The 24,001-nt window shown below is 38.9% G+C and overlaps 1 protein-coding gene across 6 annotated transcripts in view; it reads right to left on the bottom strand.

Annotated features, from left to right (window-relative positions):
- Positions 1 to 24,001, bottom strand: part of acap3b (ArfGAP with coiled-coil, ankyrin repeat and PH domains 3b) — a 57,001-nt gene that overhangs the window by 27,566 nt on the left and 5,434 nt on the right. For all 6 annotated transcript variants that reach the window (XM_044122051.1, XM_044122049.1, XM_044122053.1 and 3 more), the window contains exons 2-3: positions 3,839 to 3,896; positions 26 to 145 (exon numbers count right to left, since the gene is read on the bottom strand). In XM_044122051.1, the coding sequence (XP_043977986.1) occupies positions 26 to 145; positions 3,839 to 3,896 (178 nt within the window). The remainder of the gene's footprint in view (positions 1 to 25; positions 146 to 3,838; positions 3,897 to 24,001) is intronic.

Genomic DNA, 24,001 nt, shown 5'->3' with positions numbered 1-24,001 from the left:
TTTTGTTTTGTCAGCTTGTACTCACTGATATCATCTCCTCCTTCTTGCACTGGTGGGACAGATCTCTGATGCCATTGACAAAGAGTTTATTGGCGCTGACATAGACCCTGCCGGCCTCGATCATCCCGCTGCACAGCTTCACCAGCTAACATGATAAAAGCAAAAGAAAGCATCAGTACAGCAGCCTGTTTAATCAGTCACATGTTTTAAACAATGTGCTCCGAGGGTAATAATAGACACGGTGATGATGTAAATCAGACCAGGCTTGAAAGAATCACTCATCACATGAGAGGATGCTCATATGAAAGAAGAATTGCTCTCTTTGCTTGTGAGCTGTTAAAAACTAGTGAAATTATAATGAGAATATTTAAATAAAAGCAAGAATTAAACAGATCAAAAAGATAAAATGATCAGAAGACAAAAACCACAAGACAAAGCATCAACACTTGCATCATAAGTCACAAATCTCTAAACAATAATTAAGATGAAATAAATATGCATTTTTATATTCTTATTGGTGATTTTCAATATGCAGTTTGTGGCATATTGATTAAGAAAAGCATCCCTTAACCTTAACCGAGGCTCTTTTTAAAGGTTTAGCATACTGATCAAAGGAAGCAGCAATGGCAAGATGTTTTGTTTTTATTTTTTTACTCTAATGACGCGACTGTTAATTGTCGTTTTCAACAAGGCTTTTGTAGTTTCTTTTATATAAATCTTTAAAATTCATATTGCAGCTACCATATTTTTAAAAAAGCATTTCACATTTTGCTACTTTACATTCACAGTTTTGCGACAGACCAAAAAATAGTTAAAGAACTAGAAGGAAACTGACACATGACTGATTTTCTCTTTTTACAAACACAAATCTGAAAAGTGTGCTATTCAAAAGTACTACAGAACTACATGTTACGACAGCTGCAAGTTAGGGAGTGACATGTTTGCTTATTTTTTTCTGCAAATTAGCTTCAGCTCAGTCAGATCGGTGGGAAAGCATCAGATCAATTTTTAAATCTCTATAGATTCTCAACTGGATGAAGTCTAAACTTTGACTGGGCCATGACAAAACCTATAAATGCACTTCAAGCTAAGCTATTTCAGTGAAGCCCTGACCGTGTGTTTTGGGCTGTTGTAAGGTGAACCTCATATTAGTCTTTTGCAGCCTGTAAAGATTTTTCTAACAGGACTCTCCATCACCAGTTTCACTATCAATGCTAAAGAAAAGTAAGTGGCAGCACGATGCTGCCACCACCCTGTGTTACGAAACATTTTGCAAGTCAGCAAAAAAATCTGGTCCCGTTTGACCCGGGCAACTTTTTCCACATGTTTGCTCTGTTTTCTACGTTGCTTGAGGAAAAATGCAAACAGCACATGTTATGGCTTTGTCCCTGCCACTCGTCCATTAAGGTCAGATTTGTGATCCATGATTAATGTTTGTCCTGTCTACAGACTCCTGACCGTCCTGGCTCTGTGCTGTTCTTCTTCCACTTTTAACTTATGGATTTGTAGTGTTCTGTGAGAAGTTTAACAACTGGTAGCCTACAGTCCCATGATACAGGTTGTCTTAAAGGTGCTGATAGTTGCAGGAAATCAGGCAGATTATGTGGAGTCTCAGGAAAGTTGAGCATTTAGGACATACTGTGTGATCTGTCGGTATCATGGGAGCAAACAGATTTTTAGATAATGAAACTAGAATAAAAGCCACTGTGTGTTTTCTAAGTAGGTATTCAACTATATATGGAAAGGAAGAGAGAAAGAGTTGAGGTGCAGCAAATAGTCCTAGGCTGGGAATCGAACCAGGGACTACTGCCTTGAGGGCTTTAGCCTCAGCACAGGGTGTGCCTGCTTGAGCCATGTGGCGCCCAACCACAGCATGTTTTAAGATGAACAATACATGAAAAAATCTGTTTCTGGAATCGGGGAAAACTCTAAGCAAAATAGAGTTCATCACTTTCGGTGTGTTGTTTCATACACTCTAATTTTCTCTCTCTCTATTGTAACAATGAAATGTGACATTAATTAAAAATTATTTTGGATGAGAATTCAAATTAAAAAAAAAAGAAGACATATGCAAGTAACTGTACTTAAGAGCAAGCCAAAGTAGGTTTAGTAATGGCAGAGCCAGGAGACAAGTTTCATACAAATGTAACAAAAATTATAAAGTTGGAAAGCAAACACTGATGTAATTAATTGCTAAAGCATTATTTCGATGCCTAAAAAAGCTTGTTTTATATAACAAAAAGCAGGCAGGATGGTAGCTTCCCTTTTAAACACCACATGAGGAAGCAACTACTACACCCCGCCACTAAGGAGGTAATATGATAAGCTCCACAGTGGTAAGTTGTCATTAGCAGCACACTGATGCAGATGTGCATAAAACAGCATCAGAGCATTTGAGTACGAGAGAGTCTGTTGATGCATGGAGGGCGTGCAGCAAACCTTTAATTATCTCATTTAGAGCAGAAGTTCCCAAGGCTGAAGCTATACGAGTGTGGTTTTCTAGGAGGCTGGCACCGCCGTCAGTAATGCATGCACGCCGGCTGTGTGAATGATTACTGCTAAAATGAGCTGTAGGAATGAATGTGTGTGTGTGTGTGTGTGTGTGTGTGTGTGTGTGTGTTTCTGACATGTAAAGAGTGCACCCTTGTGTAGAAAAGTCACTGTCCAAAATCTGCATTTAAATTTATGTGTGCAGAGCTGAGAATGTGAACATACTGACCCCTCCAGGCCAGCAGTGGGATGTAGTGTATGTAAACACATTGACATATATGTGAATTTGATTTAATTGTGTGGTGTACCAAGCCTCCAGCCTGTGAGCAAGGCCATTAGATGTACAGTAAATGTGCTTGGAGGACCAAAACAGGCAGAGAAATACAAAATCTCTGCAGAGGAGTAAGCTTTTAAATTGGCAGTGCAAAGATTTTGCCTTGTTAAAGATAATCTGCAGCAGTTTCAGAGTATTTTGGTTGTTTAAGATAAGGAAACCAATTCATATCCCAATGCAAGTCCTCAGTTTAATCACCTTTTTGATTATTGCAAAACATTTTTTGTCAGCTTTTCTGAATCTTGGTAACATTATCCACTAAAACCCATCAGTGCTGACAGAGCAACACAGCAACATGGGCTGGCTGAACAAGCAAGCAAATCACCTTGATTCAAAACCTCACCAATCTCTCTAATCAGACCTTTTTTCATCTTTCAGTGGAGCTTAGCCAGGGATCAGAGTTCAGCGGGCGCTCCCGACCTGTCGGCTGGAGGAACAATCCATCAAAGTGCTTCTATTTTCTTTATGGGGTAGTTAATTTAAAATGTTAGATTATGAACCTAAATTCTGATGTGCAATAACTATCCAAGCAGGACAAGCAAAGGATTTAAAATGATGCTGTCTAAATGTTCGCTACAATAGTGCAATTATAGATCTTTATTTGCTTATTTTCCTTCTTCTTAATTCAAATCTGTTCTGATTTGCTCATGCTTGTGGTCTGTATCAACAACTTAAAACAAAAATGTGGTTGTTGTATGACATTTCGCAGGACTCAAAATGTCATACTACAAAGACAATCCCTAACAAATACGTTGTTTCTAGGGAACTATATTTTAAAGCTACCCTATTTTATATTTACTAATGATCCAAAAACAGAAAAAAAACCTGTTGCATCATTGCTTTTGGGAAGCATCTTTTATCTTGATTACAGGCAGCACTTTATGCTACGGAACATAAAGCTTCCTCTGTGGCATTAATCGGTGTTTGTTCTTGGTGTTTGTTCTGTGTGTAGGATATGAAAGACAGAAATATCCTCACACGAAGGCAAAAGCTTTTCAGTTCAATGGTTCATACCTTGTCAAGCTTCGCCTCGATTTCCACCACGTCTGTCTCCACATCATCGATTCCGGCCCTGCAGGGGGAAAACACAAAGACACTCGGTTAATCAGATCTGCTTTCTCTCTCATGCCACTTCTGACAAAAGGATAACCTGAGAGACAGACAGAGGAATCAGTAGATTATTTGGGACAGATTCTTGGATAAGCAGCGAAATACAATATTCCGTTTTGTTCCAATTACTCTTGGAAAAGTATTCACACCAATTTTCACATTTTGTCATTCATTTCTGCAGGATTGTATGTTGAAGACCAACACAATGCAGTTGATAATGATGCAGTGGAGGGAAAATGATACATGGGTTTGAACTTTCTGCAAATAAAAATCTTAAAAGTGTGGAAGGCATTTTTATCCACCCCCTTTCCAACGAGACCTGTTTAGGAACATCACTTTTCAAGTCTTTCCAGAGATTCTTAAACAGATAAAATTTTGGACTTTCTAACACATGAATATGCTTTAATCAAACTATTCATTTGTAACTTTATGTTTAACATTGCTGTCGTCAACCTCAACCAAGTGTTCTGTAGGATGATATTGGATTAAGCGCCATCAAAATACAAACATGTCACATTTTAAAGATTATGATTTTTTAAAAAAAAATTGTAATTATGTATAATTTTCCTTCCACTACAATACTCTGTCATGGTTGATTACATAAAATCCCAATAAAATGCAATGCAGTTTCTCACAGAAACCTGAAAAAATATTAAAGAGTGCAACAGATGTGAAGATGTTACAAGGGACTGTATATAAAGGTAGAGAAAAGTTTTAAATCTTTGTCTCTTTGGAATAGGAAAGAAACGGAGGGCTGTCCTGTTGGAAAAGCAAAATACTGTTGTGCACTGTAAGGTAACGCTGTGTACTCAGAGCTGCCATCGCATCAACATCTGTGGTTTAGCCTCCTGCACATTAAGCTGCAATCAGCCACCAGACATCGCAGCCTCTCAGGTTTGAGCATTAATCCTGATGTTTAGATCGACAGCGGCATCACTCTGGAAGATTAGTGGCCACGGCAGAGCAGTAAAGAAAAAAAAACAAAAATCAATGAATGACATCATGCAGAGACGTCTGCACTGATAAAGCTAATAAAGCACTCAGCAGCAACACAGTCGGGTTCATCGTCACCTTCAGACATTCTGCAGAATTTAATAAAAAGCAACAAAATTACGGTAAGTAAGTTACCCTTTAAACTACTGTTAGTTTTCATTTCTCTGTTTATTCAGTCTGAGGGTAATGAGACTTGAAGGCCTTCAGCAGGAGTGTGTCAGGTGGTTTTGGAGGGCGATCAGCCTTAGCCATCCCTCCCCTCAGGGTCTTCTTCCATTAGTGCAGAAGTACACAAACACACACACACACTCATCCATGACCACACACACGCAGGGTCAGCTGTTATGGCAACCTCTTTCTAAGTGGGTCACAGAGGCTGCTCATAAGGTCGTCTTTCTAAATCAAATTTTCATTCTTATTTGTCTGACGCCACTCTACGCTTCCTCAGAAAGGCAAAACAAGGTTTAAAAGTAATCCTGTGGAGGAAAATACCACAGAACAACTCCTATTTAGTCCTAATTAAATTAATATAACTCATGCCAACATTTCCATTCTTCAATTTCAGTCGTTCCTGCCAAGGAATCAGCATCACACCCTAAATCTGTTGTAACTTGCCAACAATAAACCTCAGAGAGTCACTGATCTCATCATCCAGTCCCAGCCCCACCCTGATCCCAACTCGTTCACAGCTGATCCTGTGCATCAGCTGTAAAAATGCGGTCAACAAATGGGGAAAGATATGGCCAATAGCACCTGCCAACCTAGTTTATTTTCCAAAGGTCATAACTCTGCTGTTGCCATTTTTACCCAGCGGCAGGGTGAAGGGTGATGTGGGAGGGGCTAACGGAGATCTGTTCTCACCTGCTCCACAGAACGGCATTCCTGACATGCTTATAAGCTCCAATGGTTCAATGTAAGGGAAAGAAATGCTCATTTTTGACTTGTTATGACTTCTTGAGTTCTTTGCCACTTAACACAATGTGTTGATTGTATAGAGGTTTCCTTTTAGTGTCACAACATGGCATGTAAATTATTTTCAAGAACAACAGAAGATAAAACACAACAACGTTCCGTCTGTGGATCTACCAAGAGAGGAGCGAGGGGGCAGAATTAGCAAGTTCCCACTGTGACATTTTTTCTCTTATTCATGTTCACAGCAATGTTGTATATCCCCACACCCACCCCACCTAAATATGAGAACAGCATGATGACATGCCTGAAATTAATTGATGGCTTCATTATTTAGTTCTGGTGCACCAACCAGAGCTTTTGGGACCAATTTCAGATTCTGAAAGGCTGTGAACTGTGAGCCGATTACAGCCCATTTCAATTTCTCTTTCCATACAATCAACAGACGTGATGCATTTCTGTTAATTATTGTAAAGCATATCTCCATTAGTCTTCTACAAGACATCTGTTTATTCCTCAGTACAAAAACAAGGAAAACATGATTAGAGGTAATAGTTCAAATTATCAGCAGCATCTTATTGCATTAAGCTAAGTTAGCATTAATAACTGTAGAGATCTGTGGGAATGGTGATGCTGTTGGTGTAAGCTTTATAATTTAGATGTTCTAGGTTCACTCATCAGAATGCAGATTGGACTTTTATGTAAATTTCTCCGTGAGCATCATAATAAATGCTTAGATTTTTGGTTTACAAAGTAGTTAATCCCCAATCAAGGCTGGTCAAGCGCAACATCATCCATTTCTGGTAACCAGCTGAATTTTCAGTAAATCCCGTGTTTTGGAGCGCCACCCATTACATCACAAGTGGCTCTACCAACTTTACCAAGCTGTGCTTTTCTCCCGATCTCTGTACCACCTCCAACTGCATCCTCTTCACTGTTAAATCACTCAGAACCAAATACCGTCCCATCAAGCGGCTGTTCAATCTAGGGTACAGGCCCATTACAAGCTCGCAGTGTCTCAGGTAGCACCGACTGCCAATAAACACCGACTCAGATTTGATGACAAGGATTGCAGACAACACTTGATGCAACTGCAGCCAAAACAGTATTGATCTGAGCTTTTAGCTTCAGCTCAAGATGACTGCTCTACTTGTGCTTTTTGTAGATAAGTTACAAACTTCAGTGTTTCTTGAAAGATTAGATACATCCACAACGGCACCGCTACAGACCTACGGGATGCGTGAGATTGCTAGTCCTCATCTGGTATTTTAATAAATGAGATGCCTTATAAATTTTTCCACTAACTGAGTGGGATGAAAGTGAAATGGAGTAAAACTCAATCTTAAAGAGGATTACGGGTCATAATAACATGCTTCCTGTGACTTTGGGTTTAAACACTGAACAAGTGGCTGAAAGCAGCTCTGTGGATGATGAGGATGATGATGCTGGCCACTCAGAGAGGGGGGATGGGCCCGAATGCACCACCAGTGTTAGCATAGTGTACGTCGTCTGAGGTCTGACATCGCTAATGTGGAGGGGGGAAGGGAAGCCACACGTGCACCGGCTACACGTGTCCCCCCTCCCTTCAGCACACACGACCTCTGTCCACAACAGAGTAGTGAGTCCACGGCTCTCCTCCACTCAGATGATGAACCGTAGCATGAAGCATGCAGAGTGTTTTTCTTGCATCTCTTCACACACATGGAAACATAGAGCAAATCTGAACCTTAAATGTCTTCAAGACTGAATCTGCCATCACTTCAAGCACAACGGCAGGAAAGATTGGACCGTTCTAATTTGCCAAGCAAAATTAAAGAAGCTCAACTACTGGATATTGTTGAATATTAACCTGATAGAGACAAAAATGTATACTAAAAGAATATTTAGACCCTGTAATCAAACCCAGCTTGTAACTGCTAACCAACTTTTTGGACTGGTTGGAAGTCCTCCTTGCGATCGCCACAATTTTTTTCGCCTTTGAAAGATTCCCCAGATTCTGGCTGAGCCACTGCAAAACAATAACATTACTATCAGTTAAACAAAACATGATAGTAAATGAAGAGATTAATTTAAGCCTAAATCTACCATTGCTTTCAATAATCTTGATCCTAACTCTATGCAGGAGACATAAAACAAAACATTCTATGACCGATTAATGTCTATTTGTATTAGGATGAGGAGTGATGCATCTTTGTGTGCATTAGAAAGCAAGAAGCCAGTGTAATACAGAACTGTGGTTCACTAAAATTTTAAAAATAAAGACAACAAAATTATGAGCCTGGTACTTGGAAGTCAGTTTTTGTCCAAGATGGAAAATTTTAATAACTGGAGTTAGAATCAATTTTACAGAAAATGAGGAAAGCATGCAATGGAAACATCATTATGTGTTGTGATAGTTACAATAAATCCACATTGTGCTCTTACTTCTGTTTTTCATCTGTAGTAACAATCCACCTCCATCATCTGTATCAACTTCAAACATCAGAGACTCCATCTAGAAGGCTGATTATTTCATAGACTTGTAAAATGAGATTTCCTGACACTTGTTTCAACAAATATTGCATATTAAATAATTATTTGTTACGGAAGAGGATTAGGGCCACCGAAAAAAAAATAAAAATAAAGAATTCTGAGTTCTTTAAACTTTAAACTCAGAATTCTTTTTTTTTTTTTTTTTTCGGTGGCCCTAGTCCTCTTCCGTACATTTGGGACAGTAATTCTGAGCACAATGATAAAATATTTTTGAGCATCTTTTTCTCATGTGAAGACAAAACTGTCACACATGGGCATGAGCATTTAAAAAACATCAAACCAAAACATGTGTACACCAAACCAGAAACCTAGAGAGCATGTGGTTATGCCAGAAATGTCAAAGCCCTTGCAGACAAAAGTCAGACAAGTAAAAAAAAAAAAACAGCTAAATTTAACCCAGTATGTAACTGTGCTAGCCCTTTAGTAAATGAGAATATTAAAGTTTTAAAAAGTGCCTGCAATCTGCTGGAGTGTTTCTTCTTGAGCAAGAAATTTTGGGTCAAGAAAAAACAAAACAAAACCAACCAAAGAACCACTTTGTCTGTCTATTCCAGTTTCAGTCCTCTCAACATGCACGCTTCATTTTTCTCAGCAGCAGGTTCCAATGTTAATTACTGCAGCACCTCTGGGAACCTGCGCACCAGACATGGCAAAGATACATTTGTAAGCCGTCTCAGATGTTGACATGCATATTTGTCTCAACCTTCTTTTAATTGGTCCTGTTGGCACACTGAGGGCATCAGTAAGCAACCCAGCAATGTTTTGAGCCTCACTCAAACCCTGAGCGGCTGTTTAAAGTTTCAGAGTACTTTGTTTTATTCTGTTCATATCTGGTCACTTACATAACTCTGGTGTGAGATATATCAAATTGTAGTGTTTAATAAGATTATTTATTTTGACAATGAAATTTAATGCACACGATTTCTTCAGTCAATAATATAAATATGCCACAAAGGTTATTTTTCATCTGCTGTTCCAGGCTTGCTATAGGTAAAAAACAAGACTAAAATATAAATGACATGATTGTTAAACACAACAAGAACTAAGTAAATATCAGAGATTAAATACAAAACATCTGGTCAGCATGGTGGATGGATCCTCCTGGATGGATCCTCCTGGTCTTCCAGTCTGAAAATGATGACTGAGATTGATACCCTTCCAAATTATCAACAGCGGTTCGTTCTGCTTCCTGCAGACGTACCGACCTCTCAGCAGCACCTTCTCATTAAAAATGGAATATGTGCTTTTGTCGTCCAGATTGCACACACACAGAGCGACAAATGCATACGTCAAAATTTCCTCTCCCCGTATTCCAAGCCGTGGACTCCATAGCAACCATTCATTGACCCCAATCTCCATGGCAACAGGCATCGCCATTACTCACGCCTTTTTTCCTGACTAATTTTCTCTTTGTCTGATCTGTCTGGAGTCGTGCATCTCCCTGAAACTATTTCAGGTTCCCCCCGACCCCCATCCAAGGTGAATGTTATCATCTTATTTGTCAGAAAGGAAAGGAAAAATGTTCACCCCCACCCCCTCCTGAGAGTATCAAGCCAGTGTGTTGCAATCATGAACCCCTGGCTTCGCAGCTGCACGCGGCGCCCGCTGTCAAGAGGAAAGTGCCCTTGAGTTGCATACAGATTTCTTAAAAAGCTACAAACAGAGAGCGGTCTGTCACACGCTCTGGAAACACGTTCATCTCTATCAGTCAGTTTCTTCTTTTCACAGCACTTCTTGTGCATGTTTTGAAAATTTCTCATGGGATTTCTAAAACATTTCTAAAACAATAAAATTGGTAATTAACCTGCTGTGTTCGCAGAGAGCAAATTTAGTAAGCGTAGTTCGTTTCTGGGGAGAGCAGGAACAGGTAGTGTTTGGGTGTGGACAATAACCACGGACCATCCCTCATCTCTTTGTTCTGTTAACGGAAATTATTTTCAGCCACTTCCTATGGCTGAAAACAATTGTCATAACATTTATAACTACAACAATTAAATATGATTCCACCTGCCTTTCCACTAAAATGTTAAACTGCCATTTAAGCAACGGTCTTCAGTCCTCTGAGACGACGTTCTCCTCCCCTAAAATTATATTCTCATTTAGCGTCTTTGTTTCCATTAATGCACGCCTCCGTCTGTCCATTTCACTACCAGTCTGCCTCCTCACTCTCTGTCCAGAAGACACATTTCTTAGCTGACAATTCAGCTTATAACAAAGAAGATGGGAGTCTCAATCAGAGGACTAAGCTGCACTGAAAAGTCTGAATTCGTTCAACAGGATTCAGGACTCATCACTGCTGACTTCTCAAACGAGTGTTCAGAGTCAATTAAAAGAGCCTCAAGTAAATTATTCTTATAAAACACACAGACACGTCGCACACACTAGCTTTAACACAAATAACAAGCAAAGCCAAACACTAGTATCCTATGTGCAGCAAACAAAGACGCCTTCACCATTTCCCCTGAGCCAGCCCCGCCGCCCCTCCCTACACACAACAAACATCACACTCATTCCCTGAAAAAAAAAAGCATTTGACTGCACCGATGGTCGGCTGATGAAACAAAGAGACCAAACATGATGCTGGAAATAAGGACAACAGACATGGCAACCGACACCTATAAAATATCAGCAGGGAAAATCTGCCAAAGAACACAAGCAACTTCAAGAAGTCACCAAAATAACGCCTGAGTATAAAATCCAAAGCTTAAAATTCCTATTTATTGGATTACATTTTATGAAAATAACACCATTTCATTATTTATTGAGCATTAAAAGAGGGAGGCACATTTTCCCTAAAAATGTCTGAGCCCAGATGTACAAATTCATTGCAGAATCAGGACTTTTGCAACATATGACAGATTTCCTTTAAAGCCTTCAATCTATTCACAGTTAATCACAAAATTATTCACACTCACTGCAGACTTAAATCTGAAATGATTTTCATCCAGCCAAGAAGTTTGTATTTAATTGGAGGTGAGACAAAAACAAACATGGTACATCCTTTTTTAATGATCAATGTAAACATATTTATGACAATTGAAGCAGTCAAACTTTCCACTTATCTGATATTTATATTATTTTTATTAGCTGACTAGCTTTTTGCACATCTCCCATGGTATTTTAAGGACTTATCTTTGGTGATGGGGTCCAAGTCTTAGGATCTTTAGCCCACACCACAGATTCTTTACCAGAACCAAACCAGGATTGAGCCACTTAAATAAGCTAATATTTTTTTACAGGAGAAAGACAGTTGTTGGTAAAAATTTTAATTTATTATGCAAAAGGTTTTAATCTTTTTGGGCTTACATTGAGCTATGAATCCCAAATGCTGCATCTATATTTAAGGGAACTATTTTTTATTTTATTTTTTCCACGTCTCCATGTTTAATGTGATGTGAATTGCTAATATTTTTTTACACATGTAGCATTTTGTATGCATGCCAGTTTTTGATACTGGTCTTACCTGAGCAGAGCAACTTTTTCCACATGTCCTCTGGAAAACTACGTACAAGAATATGGTGGATTCACACTTCCCTGCCTGCATTTTATTCTCTGTCCTTTTAATTCACCAAAACATGAAGGCAAGCTGACATTTTGAGAGAAAACACAGCATCTGTTTCCCACCAGCTGTCAAACCACCTACCACTTGTCCTCACTAAAACACAACATTCACCCAAATATGATTCGGCTTTGCTATCGCTGCTCATTAGACGCCATTCTGTGAATCACTCTTGGTGTACACAAAACATTTCTAAATATTTCTAGTAATAAACTAAAGTCTTGGACGAGGAAAAGTCTTTTTCTGTCATTCCAGAGTGCATTCCAGCTGCAGGCCAACAGCAAGTGAGCTGGAAAACTTTCCCTGCATGGCATGTGAAACAGACAGAAACCATTTTCCTCTGATGTATTAGAACCACAGCTGAGGCCAGGTGGAACTTTGTTTTTTTTTTCCCTTGTAAAATACAACAATTTCTCTGCTTTCCAAAAGGAATGGGGGGAGGCGGCGTGCGCTAAACGGGGTTTCACAGGAAGCCGCTCCACTGACTTAGAAAAATATAACCTGAGTTACATCATCATAAAGTGAAATTTCTTGCTTTGTCAGCAGAAGCTTTTTACAACTCAAACATGTCACAGAAACGGTCCTGATTTCTTCAAAACTGCAGTTTCACAGTAAACAGATGCCATTTTGGTGACACGTTTCTGCATATTTGTGGACCTGTTTCGTCAGCAAAATATTTATACATTTCTGTATTTATTTAGCAAGAGCAAATGAGTAGAAGGATGCAGTTCTCCTTCTTGACTGAAAACTTTCAAGTCCATACTTATCCAGGATGTTTTGAATCTGACAAAGAAAACAAGTCGGACGTCAAAGTGTTGTATCCTCTGACTGCAGCATGATAATAGTATCTGGACTTAAGTTGTTGGACTGTTTAAGTCCAAACACAAATTCTTAATGGGAATCCACTTGTTTTTTACTCACATGCATCAGACGTATTTGGTCTCCATCCTAAATTAGGTTTTGAGGAAGATTTCGAAGACAAAGTTTTGTGACAAGATCACAAAACTGGCCGCAACGCCCTCCGACTCTGAAACTAGCGTGCGACGCAAGTTAAGAAACTGTAGATAAAGAGACCCAGCAGAGCTCTCACAAAAGAATGCGCTCAACAGGAAGCTTAAAAAAAGAACAGCATAAAAGTGGGACTGCGCGCTCATCCCAATCCCTAACCTCTTTAACCTTCACTGATCTCCCAGTGGGGTGGAAGCACCAGCAGCACAGGGTGCGTGCACACAGATGCAGCCTGCATGTGAAAAGCAGAGGAGGAAGACCCCCTGTGATGTTTAAGCACTTTGTTCCCAGGACTCTTTTTTTTTCTTTTGTCCTTCTATTCTTTTCAATAACACAGAAAAAAAAATTAAGCTGACCAAGAAGACATTTAAAACAGCAACTAGAGATTGTGCGTCCTCCACTGATTCCAACATAATGAACGTAGTGTCTTGGTCCCTTGAATTCTGATTAAACAGATACTTCTTTTTGCTAATATACAAAGACGAGCAGTAGATGAGCTGCTAAATTAACAGTAGAAGGATGCAGTTGCTACTGCCGGAGATTATTCTAGAGTTTATAAATTGCTGTATTCTGTGCCGTTTTCAACATAGATGGGATGAGTCAGTCCTCCCACTCTGCAGCTTGTATCTTGGATGAAGAGAAATTTGCGAAAATCAAAAAAAAAAACAAAAAAAACCCCAACAAATTTCCAATTAATATGAGCTTCCAGTTGGTTCGCCGAAGCGATGTATTCTCACTGTGTAATGCACTCAATATTCTCACAAAACAGAGATGACTCAACAATATCAAATGATATTATGATCTTGTTATTTGATGACTAACCAGGACACGCATCACAACCCCCACATGCCTGCAAGCGGGAAGCCAAACCCAGGAGAGAATCAAAATGAAAGTCAACGTTGTCCCTTTTGATATTATCCGTTTCCGGCGAAACAAGATTTCGTCGACTCTGTGCAGTAAAACTGGCGGAAGAAGAGTTCATCACTGAAAGCGAAAGGAGACGGATGAGATTAAGTCCTTAATCCATGCTGACAAAAGAACCTGTACAACAACCATTCTACTCTACACAGGATGTGAAGATTTCCGAGGGCAGCTAGATTTTAATAAGTGGTATCAGAGTAAATAGGGGGTCGAATACAAATGTACGCCTGGTGTGCCAGCTATATTCATACTGTGGAAAAAAACTGCATGCCATTTGAACCAGTGAATAAATGTCCCACTGCAAGTCATGCAGCATGTAATGATCTGCTCGCTGTCCCTTCTGTGTTTGGCCGGTGGCAGGGAGCTTGCCTGCAGCTGTGGTGCCACAGTTTGAGTCAATCCCTATAAATTACATTGTAGTTAGTGGCAGTTAGTTTATCACAGGAAGTATAGAGGCTATCCCTAAATCTGGTGTGTGAAAAGCCCACATATCATTACGTTTATTATTGTTACACCGTTTGGATAAAGAGACAGATTTACAGGTAGGCTTAACATGCGTTCCTTGAGTCTTGCTGAGCATAATAGAGACACTGTGTCTGCTACAAGATGCAGGGTATGACATATTTCTTAAAGAATGTCTGGCACTGATACGGCTTGCCGTTCATGTTACCGATGAAACCCTAAACCACACCTATATGCATATTCCAACACAAGCACAGCGTTTACACACAGTAGTTAGTGAAGCCACAAACACACAAACACACACCTGGCTGACTGTCAAGGTCAGAAGTGTGATCAGACACAGCAACTGCAGGAACATCTGATGAGACCATGCAGAGGCTTATTTAGCAGGGCTGTTTTGAGCCAATGTTTATTTTGACTTTCTCCATTAACTAAGTGCTAATAGAGTCCCCACAAAAGAGTTTTCTGGTTTAAATGAGCGTTTAAAGGCATGGGTGAAAATTTATATATTGATTTTAATTTGGATTTATGAATAAAAATCTGAAAATTATGGCCTGCATTTATATTCAGCCCCCTTGACTCTGATATTCCCAATGAAAGCCCAGTAAAAATGGATGTCACCTGCTTCGGAAACCGAGTTCGTCTGTGCGTAGTGAAGTCTCAATAAACGCTGCTGTTACTGAAGACGTTTGTTGGAGAAGATTAGTGATTAAATTAACACAAATTTACATTAAAAAACAACTTCCCTAGCTTTTCAACAATGAGCATTATTCAATAAATAAGCAAAAATTTAAAATTAATATAGGAACAGCTGGAAATCTAGATATGGTTGTCCACCCAAACCAACATCATCGGTTGTGCACTTCACAAATGTGGCCTTTATGGAAGAGTGGCATTGGGAAAAGCATTGCTGAAACATTTACTGTGTCAAATGCAAAAAAAAAAAAAAAAACAAACAACTAACTAAAATGTAGCACATTTTATATCATGAAACACATCATATCCATGTTAAAACATGCTGATGGCAGAATCAGGATGTGGGGACACTTTTCATGGAAGCTCGTCAGAGTTGATGGGAAGATGTATGGAGATAAATACAGCACAATCACAAAAGGAAACTTGTTAGGAAGGAAAAAACTACTTAAGAGATTCACTTCCCAACAGGACAGCATCCATAAAGACACAGAGAGAGCATCGAGGAAATAGTTTAAATCAAAACAAAATGATGTACTAGAAAAGTCCAGTCAAAGTCAACATCTTAATCCAACTAAAGTCTGGTGGGACTTTAAAATCGTTTTTTATAGACCCACTTTACTCATGCCATGATAAAATGCAAAAATGTTCAATTGGTTTGATTCCTTTTGCAAGGAAACCTATTTGATCCAGGCTGTCATGCAAGTTATCAGTGTATAAGTTTAAGAAAAAGAAAGTCTGCTAATATAAAATATGATCCGTTAGCCCTCATTGAGGAAGCAGCAGGTTTTTTCTCTCAACCATAGTTTATATGTGATGCTGCATGCATGTCTGAGAGCAATCACTCTTAATCACATGTGGAGGTAAAGAAATCCCGCCTTGAAGCCAGCTGTGCACCAGAACAAAGAAGCAAGCTTTGCACAAAAGCCAGATCACTGTTGTCTTTGGCAGCGCTGGTTGAGCATGAGGGGAATAAGACTCCTGCTGACACCGCAGTCAGATCTGCCAAACAGGAAACAACCACAGATTTACACTTCCATCCATCGAAGAGGGTCCATCAGTGTCAAACACTCACTGAGTACTGGCAGTGTACAACACACTCACGCAAATCGATCACATGTTGGCCAAAAACTGGCTTTAAGTCTGGTTTGGTTTAATGTGGAATACTGATGTACAGTTTCTGAATATATGGGAAGCTCTTTTTGCACGCAAGTGTCACACAATATTGCAAATAAAGACTTTAGAATGATTTAACTGCTATCATAATAAACCAGCTTCAAATGCTGCGTTGGAAGTGGTTGGTACTGCGTGTGCAGTTTCCTTCTTTATGATATTTATTGATGGGAAAAAGGTCAAATTAGCTCCACAATGTCATATTTGTCAGGGCCATCCAGACCAACATGAAGCCTACCATTAAACCAGTGAATACCGGTGGTTGTAGAGCCTCACATAAATATAAAATTAAAGCTGAAAAGAAAAATTGTTTTAAAAATACAAAATAAAACCACAATTTGTTGTACTTGACTTGGACTAAGGCCAGTCATAAATATTCACTGTGCATGTGTATTATTTGGAAATGACTAAAGATTTTGCTGATGACCACCATCCCAGGAAACGCCGAAATTCCTGATTGGATAAAATACGATACTTAAAATACTTCAGTAAAGCAACAACATTTGTATCTTTTAGAAAATGGACCAGGCTATAGAGTTATTTTTTCATTTTTTCTATAAATCATACTATTTCTACAGCCAAAACAAGACACTTTTATGTCTTAAGGTACACGCTTACTTGAGTGAACTGAAAACTTTAGTGCAATCAGTGAACTGAAAACTTTATGAAATTATTGATGACAGACTGTAGGTATGGTTTCGCACACAGTTAAAAATGTGATTATGATCCACTGTAGGGTAGACTGGAGATATTTTGCCTTGTGACAGATGAGCAACTTTTCACACGCTGATAGAGAATATTTTGAGACAGCAAGGGGGAAGTTTTATGACAGTTGTTGCTTGAGGCAATATTCAAGCTGAGAACTGAAGCCAAAACTGAGTACCGAATAATTTTGTCTTCAACGTACAGAAAATACATCAGTTCGTCTATTAAATGCACTATATACAAAACTAAGAGTTAAAGTGAGAAATATTCAACGTTTTGAATACAGATTGTGATATTTAGCAGTATTTCTGTTGAAAAAGACTTACCTTGTTCTTTGGATTATCAAGTTTCTTTGGCAAATGTGAAATGGGCTTTCATTAGCAATTTTGGCTGAGGAAGAGACATTTTTTTTTATTATGTTAAATTATGTACACTGACTTTTAAAGAGCCAAGTGAGGCCTGCAGCGCTTCAGATGTTTTGGGTTCATTGCTGGGAAGGTTCGCACGTTCCATGTTTTCCTAATTTGTGGATAAATTGTAGTACATTGACATCCCTAAGTCTTGGAAGTAACTTTGTCAGCTATTCCAGATTGATAAATATCAATTATTTTACTTCTCCTTTACTCTCACATTTGCATTGTTTGGGACTTAAAGTGTTACTCTGAGATCTTTGAGGCTGTATCTGGATGTGGCTAGTGAAGTTAAACTCTCCCCCCAATCCCGCAAGAAATAAAATTGGTTAATCAATCAATTTATGATTTACAATTAGTTTTTCAGACAAGCCCCAGTTACTTTAGCTATCTTTTTTGCCATTAATAAATAAAACCATCATTTGAAGGCTGCATTTTGTATTAACTGAGGTTAAACTTGTCTAATATTAGCATCTGTTGGATGATCTGATGTAAGCGTGACAAAGCAGCAACAGCAGAACTCTGTAAATGAAGGGAAATACTTCTATAAATTTCTATAAACATCTCACTTTCTGTTTTCTTCGATTATAAACATAACATGTCACACATGTCCATTTCTTTTAGCTACTGGTCAATGTGGTAGGTGAGGACCCAATCCCTCTCTCTGTTCACTCCAACCTTGAAGTGAAGTGTTGCAGAAACCCTTTCTCATATGCACTGCAGTGAAAGTAATGCCTTTATTCAGTTTATTAGCCTCTGATGCAAAACAAACCACAAGTTGCATTCACTGTGAAATTTCTAGTTCTGCTCATTTCATGTGGCGTTTAGAACGAGCACTGGCATGGCCAAAGAAGCTTCCTGTTCACCTTGCAACATCTGTCTGCTCCACACTCCCATATGTGTGTGCGATTACACGCTGTAATTCCTGTTATACCACAGCCATACCTTAAAATGTATATTTAACATGGCCATCCTTCCTTCCTACTCCCAGACATAATGTCCATTATCGAGCCGTGACTGCGGTTCTGCTCTTCTGATTTCTTCCAGTTGTACGCAGTGGGTAATCCATCCAATAAACGAGAGGAAGCACTCCGATTTTTGTGTTTTTTCATTTGAGCGGATGCATGTGTGAGGGACTTTGAGGGGGTGAGAGAGATGGATCCAAGAAAGTGTGGGACTGCTGACATAGCAGATGGGAATGTTTTCCTTTGGGTTCGGAGAATTCCGCAGAGATCTAAAGGCGGGATAACAGGAGAAGGATTGTGCCTGGGAATCAGTCAGTTTCTAAGGGAGCAATCAGCATTGCTGTCTCCTCTTGTGTCTCTGAAGAAGATAAGCTTGTCAATGGCCTTTTAGGTTAAGCGCTGCAGGAGTGTCTGGATTCAGTGAGGATCAAGTCTGGTGGGCTGCCAAACAAACGCCTGCATCAGCAGCTGGTCATGAAACATTCAGTGACTGATGTTGTAACACAGAAAAGATAGTATAGCAATGGCAAAAAAAAAACAAACAAACAAAGAAAATGAAGTACATTACAAAAACTCAAAAGAAGTCAGTTAACGGCAGTGTTTAGTAAACACCCTCAAAGTTCATGTCACTGGTCCAGAAAATCTGACGCAAATTGGTTTAGCCTCCTCCATATGGCACCAAATACCGTTGAAGGCAAAAGTAACGTGGGTGGAGGAGGACGCAGAAGCGCCGAGGAGTGGATGAGTAAACAGGAAGAACAAACAACACATTACAGATAGAAAATAACAGAAAATTGTGATCCATGCAAATTAGAAGTGTTCAGGGAAACACAAAGGCAGAGAAAGTTGGGTTAAATATGAACCAGATGCCTAGGTGGATCCCAGATGTGCGCGAGCAAGAGTCAGCGCACACGATTCCTTCTGTCTGTTTCACTTGAAGTGAGTCAGAGTGAGGCGCAGGACTTCTTTACTGGTCACCTAAAAGAGCAGCACCATATAACACGACAAATATCTTCTTCTCCTGCACGTTTAGGTGGACATGCACCGTAAATAATGTAGTTTGTGACGCAGAGAGAATATTAATTTGCTAAATATATCAAGGGAATAGCTTTAAAGGCAATTAATCCTTCTCCATTCTCTGCCCGATTGGCCTTCATGGTCCACTCCTCTGATTCTTTTTATTTTATTTATTTACTATTTACCCCATCTTTCCTTCCCAGGCTTCCTCCCTCCTTCTATAATCCATATAAAGTACAATCTTTTCAACTAAACAAGGCAAATGTGACCAGTGACGGGTACGTAGATCCCTCATAGGATCTACGTATGAGGAACAAAGGATCTCATACTTTCTCTTTGTGTTTTTTTAGCCTTGTAGAACCAAACCAGTTTTTTTTTTTTTTGTATTGTGAGAAGGGCTTGGCAGCACCAGATAATCCCTACACTGTGAATAAATGACAAGCCATTTGTGGCTTACACATGTCTTTTCAGAGAAAAGAAACTAAAGGTATGCTATTAGAGATGAACCAAAAATGCAAAATGTATGCTTGATTTCAGTTTTTGTAAAGCTATAAGTGTCATAATCTATGTAGGTTATAATTGTTTTCCTTCCAGTCTGTTTCCCACAGTTGCTACTCTTCTTCAGAAGAGGCTGACACCGAATGATCTAAATTTGAGTCTTCTTTAGTCAGTAGGTGCATTCACACTTCAATGTTGATGCCACCAAAACCTGGTAGCTGCTAAACTATGTTGGATTAACTGATCGTAAAACAACTGGAAACCTGAGGACACTGGTCAAACTTAAACTAGTCCAGATTAGGTCTTAGTGCATTTCTCACCATCAAGTCACATTGATATCAAAAGAGAAATGCCTGTTGCTAAATACTGTAGACCAGAATCAAAAACACCAATGGGTCCATGATAATTATTCAGGTTGGGTTGGTAAATTTTAACCCAGTTAATCACATTTTACCTCATATGGCAAAGTTTGCGTCAAAAAAATGATTTGATGAAATGGTTTTGTTGTGTGCAACTCCTTCTGCAAAAAGGAGTTGGTGGATTACTGGAACTATTCAAGCCTAAAATACCATCTCATTGCAAAACAGCAAGCAGAGACGTTGCCATTGTTAATGTCAGCGTTCACAGTTGATATTTCTAATGAAGTATTTTTTTTCAAAGACGTTACATGAGTGGTCAGGTGTTCCTGAAACTCTTCAAAGCTGAATGGTTACAACACTTTGCACCAATTGAATGGCTCAATAAGGTTCAACTAGTTAAAAGCAATAAATATCTTTGTTGTTAGACTGACACGTTAGTTAATCAACATATTTGGCACCAATTTTGAATTGGTTAATTAACCCTACAATTACCTCAATGAACAAGTTTTAGTGTGCCCCACCACTAGTTGGATCAGACAAAAAAAAATCCAGTGTAAAAGCTGATTGTGTCAGCATTAAGAAGGAAGAATGTGGGCAATTTAGTATCAAGATTTTATTTGAATTTGAAATTTTCTTAACTGCTGAACTTTAGTTAGACTGGTGAACAATTTCTGATAAAAAAAAAACAAACATTTTCTAGATTCAGTATTAGTCTTAAATAAGGGTATATTTAATGGGATAAGCACACATTTGAAGGCTGCAAAGCATTCAGTGTTTCTTAGTGAGAGCAGGCTGAGTGAACAGGCTGTTACTAAAGATCAATATGTTTGTTAAATGCATAGGTTGCAGAGCTGGCAGGGCCAGTAGGACATGTGCCCCACCTAACACTTGAAAATCACACATAAACACACTAAGACAATAAAAAGACAAAAACAAAATTGAAGTTCTATTGCCATTTTATTTTATGAAATACCACAGAGAACCGTTAAAAGAAGAAAAAACACCACATTAAATAAGCTTTTGGTTCCTCATGTTACTTTCTACACTGCAGGAAGGAATTCAGACGTCTGGGACTAAATTAGCCTTTCGAGCATCAATAATAAACGGGAAACAAGTAAAAAGCACAACTTGAAGATATCCATAAGTTTGTTGAATACTGTTAAATCAAATGCTGGGATAGCTATCTATGGACTGGTTATCTGTGTCAACACATGCAAGGATTTCTTTTTGTAAAAATAAAAAAATTTGAATTTTCTGTTTTTACAGAAAATGATAGAATGAAATGCGTTTTCTTGGATAGCATGATGTATAAAATAAAGAGCTGTACTTCAGGTAGCTGAAAAAAGCTAATGGGTGTTTCTTCAACAAGCTGTTTGGAAAAAAAACATTGCCTGATGTGGAAACAGGAGGACCACCCATCACTCTTATTAAGGTAGCTGTATTTTAAAACTACAGTTTGCAGCCTTTAACCAGTCTGACTACAGTTTGCTGGCTGACTGGGTAGGTAGTAATTTCAAGTAACTTATTAACCTTCCAATTCCACATTAATATATGTGGGCACTCTACATGGTGCAGAATGACAGAAGAGAATATTCTTCTGCATAATCAGAACTTGAAAATTACAGTACATCAAATCCTGCATTCCTGCAGAGTATGGATAGAAAAACTACACTGAAGTTGTTGGGTTTAAGAAGCTGATGGTGTGTGAGCTTTAATAGGTTGTGTAGGCTGCTTTCTTGATTTAATCAGTGTTAGATAATCCTGTTTTATACACGGGTCCCACATCAAGTCCCCTCTGCCATTACATGCAGCAGAGTGGCAGAAAATCTGCTGCAGCATGCATTTAGAGGAACGGCCCACGTGCCGGAGCGACGCTCTCTCATGGACATGACAAACTATATGTTGGCCGAGAAATGGAGGTAAAGGAATGACCGGCAGGGACAAAGAGGACAGGAACACAAACTAGATAAAGCAAGTACTCACTACTGAATAATGTAAATACATTTTACATTTTTAAATTATGGCATCAGGCATCTCAGTGAGCATGCTGTATCCCTGAGATGAAAGCAGAATCCCAAGCAGGAAACCCAGGTTTGTGAGCACAGCTGTAATCTGTGCACGCTCTGCTTCAAAGTAAACAAATGCTTTAACCACACAAACCACAGCTGGAGAAAAAATTCTAAAGAGTACGCTTGAGATATACAACCATCAATTTCCTAAAACATGTTGTTTTTTTTTTATAATTTGAACTTACTTACATACATGGCTTCCTTCTTTCCATCCTTACTTCCTTCTCAGTATATAGCTCACCTTAAAAATACCTGCTATAAATGAACTCACAGTGAGGGCTTTTTATGTTTTAAAGATGGCATAAAGGAGCGAGGTCTCTTGAAAGTTGAGTATGGAGAAGCTAGGAATTTTTGCAACCTGCAGGACACACCTGGCAGTGCAATTTTTTAAATCCTTTACAGGAATAATTTTTCATGCTCCTGACATGAAACTCTCCACTAAAGCTTAAACTTTTACACTCTCAATGGGAGCTGGGAAAATTGAGACAGTATTTATGGGGCAGCCCATCTATGTTGTCTTTAAAGTAAAACCTTATCAATAAAATGAGTTAAGGTCTTTACGCTGCCATATATGTTGCTTCTGGTGGTCCAGAAAATGTTGATTTAAAAATTGCTATTTAAATAGTTGTAATTATTCAAAGACTATATTTATCACTTCAAAACACCTGCAAATTTTCTGGAGTATAATAAAAATTGTTAAATTAATCTATGACAGTGCTTTCCAGCCCTGGTCTTCGAGGAACGCTCGCTTCTTAGGCTTCCCTGCTTTACTACGTCTGATTCAGGTGACTGCAGTTCAGCAAACACCTGTCAATTGGAATCACCTGGGCTGAAGCAAAGAAAAGCCTAAAAGATGCCTGGCAGTGTGCCTTTATGAAAAAAACAAAAATAAAATAACGTGTTTGGCACATCAAAAAAGTATGTTGAACCTGAAAATGTGTCATACTGCAGCCTATGTCATCAGATTTTGTTTTTTACAGGTGTTGGAATTGAACAGAAATCCACTTTAAATGGTTTTAAGGAGATATTGTAAAGTAAATAGAGGTTGTTTGAAACATTTGTGCTGTGCAACAGTAAACAGTAAATAAAATGACTATAAATATTTCAGCCAGTCAGTGGTCTAAATACTTTGTCTAAATCCTCAAATCCATTCATTTATTATTCTAGATGACACTCTATGCATCGTCTGAGTCAAACCTGACCAGCTTAAAAAACACGTATGTCATGAAAGTCAGCTTAAAGCTTTGCCATAATATTACACATTGAGTATTCTGGAATTAAACCTGCTGAAACAGATTCTGTGTGTGTATGGGACCAGATCTGGGCTTTAACCCAGCCTTCCTTCCTCCACCTTCAATGAAAATTATTTTGCCACAACAAATAGAGGCTTTAAAATAAATCACGAACTTCTACATGAGGAGCATCACTGACTGCAGGAAACCAGCCAGGCACATATGCAGCACTATGTGTGCACATCTGCTGTGTGCACGGGTGCATTAGCAGAAGTGCTCGGGAAAGAGTATCATGACATTATCATCTTAATGCGAGGGTTTTGGGATCTGTCTAAACATTTTGACAAGCCACCGATGCTGCAGAAAGGATCTAATGCTGCTGAAGTTCAATGGTTCATATGCTGCTCTGGAGGACGTCTGCTCCACATTCACCAACACACAGTCCGACCAAGGTCCTTTGGACAACTTTAATCAATTTCAACATGTCGATGCGCTTTCTCAGCGCCAATAAATGCAAGGACGATCCTGTGCCCTTCAATTTCAAACCTCTCCTACCGGCGCA

Source organism: Gambusia affinis, linkage group LG07, assembly GCF_019740435.1.
Source record: "Gambusia affinis linkage group LG07, SWU_Gaff_1.0, whole genome shotgun sequence".
Lineage (NCBI taxonomy): Eukaryota > Metazoa > Chordata > Actinopteri > Cyprinodontiformes > Poeciliidae > Gambusia > Gambusia affinis.
The sequence above is the reverse complement of the archived record's forward strand: the minus strand, read 5'-3'. Positions and strand labels throughout refer to the sequence as shown.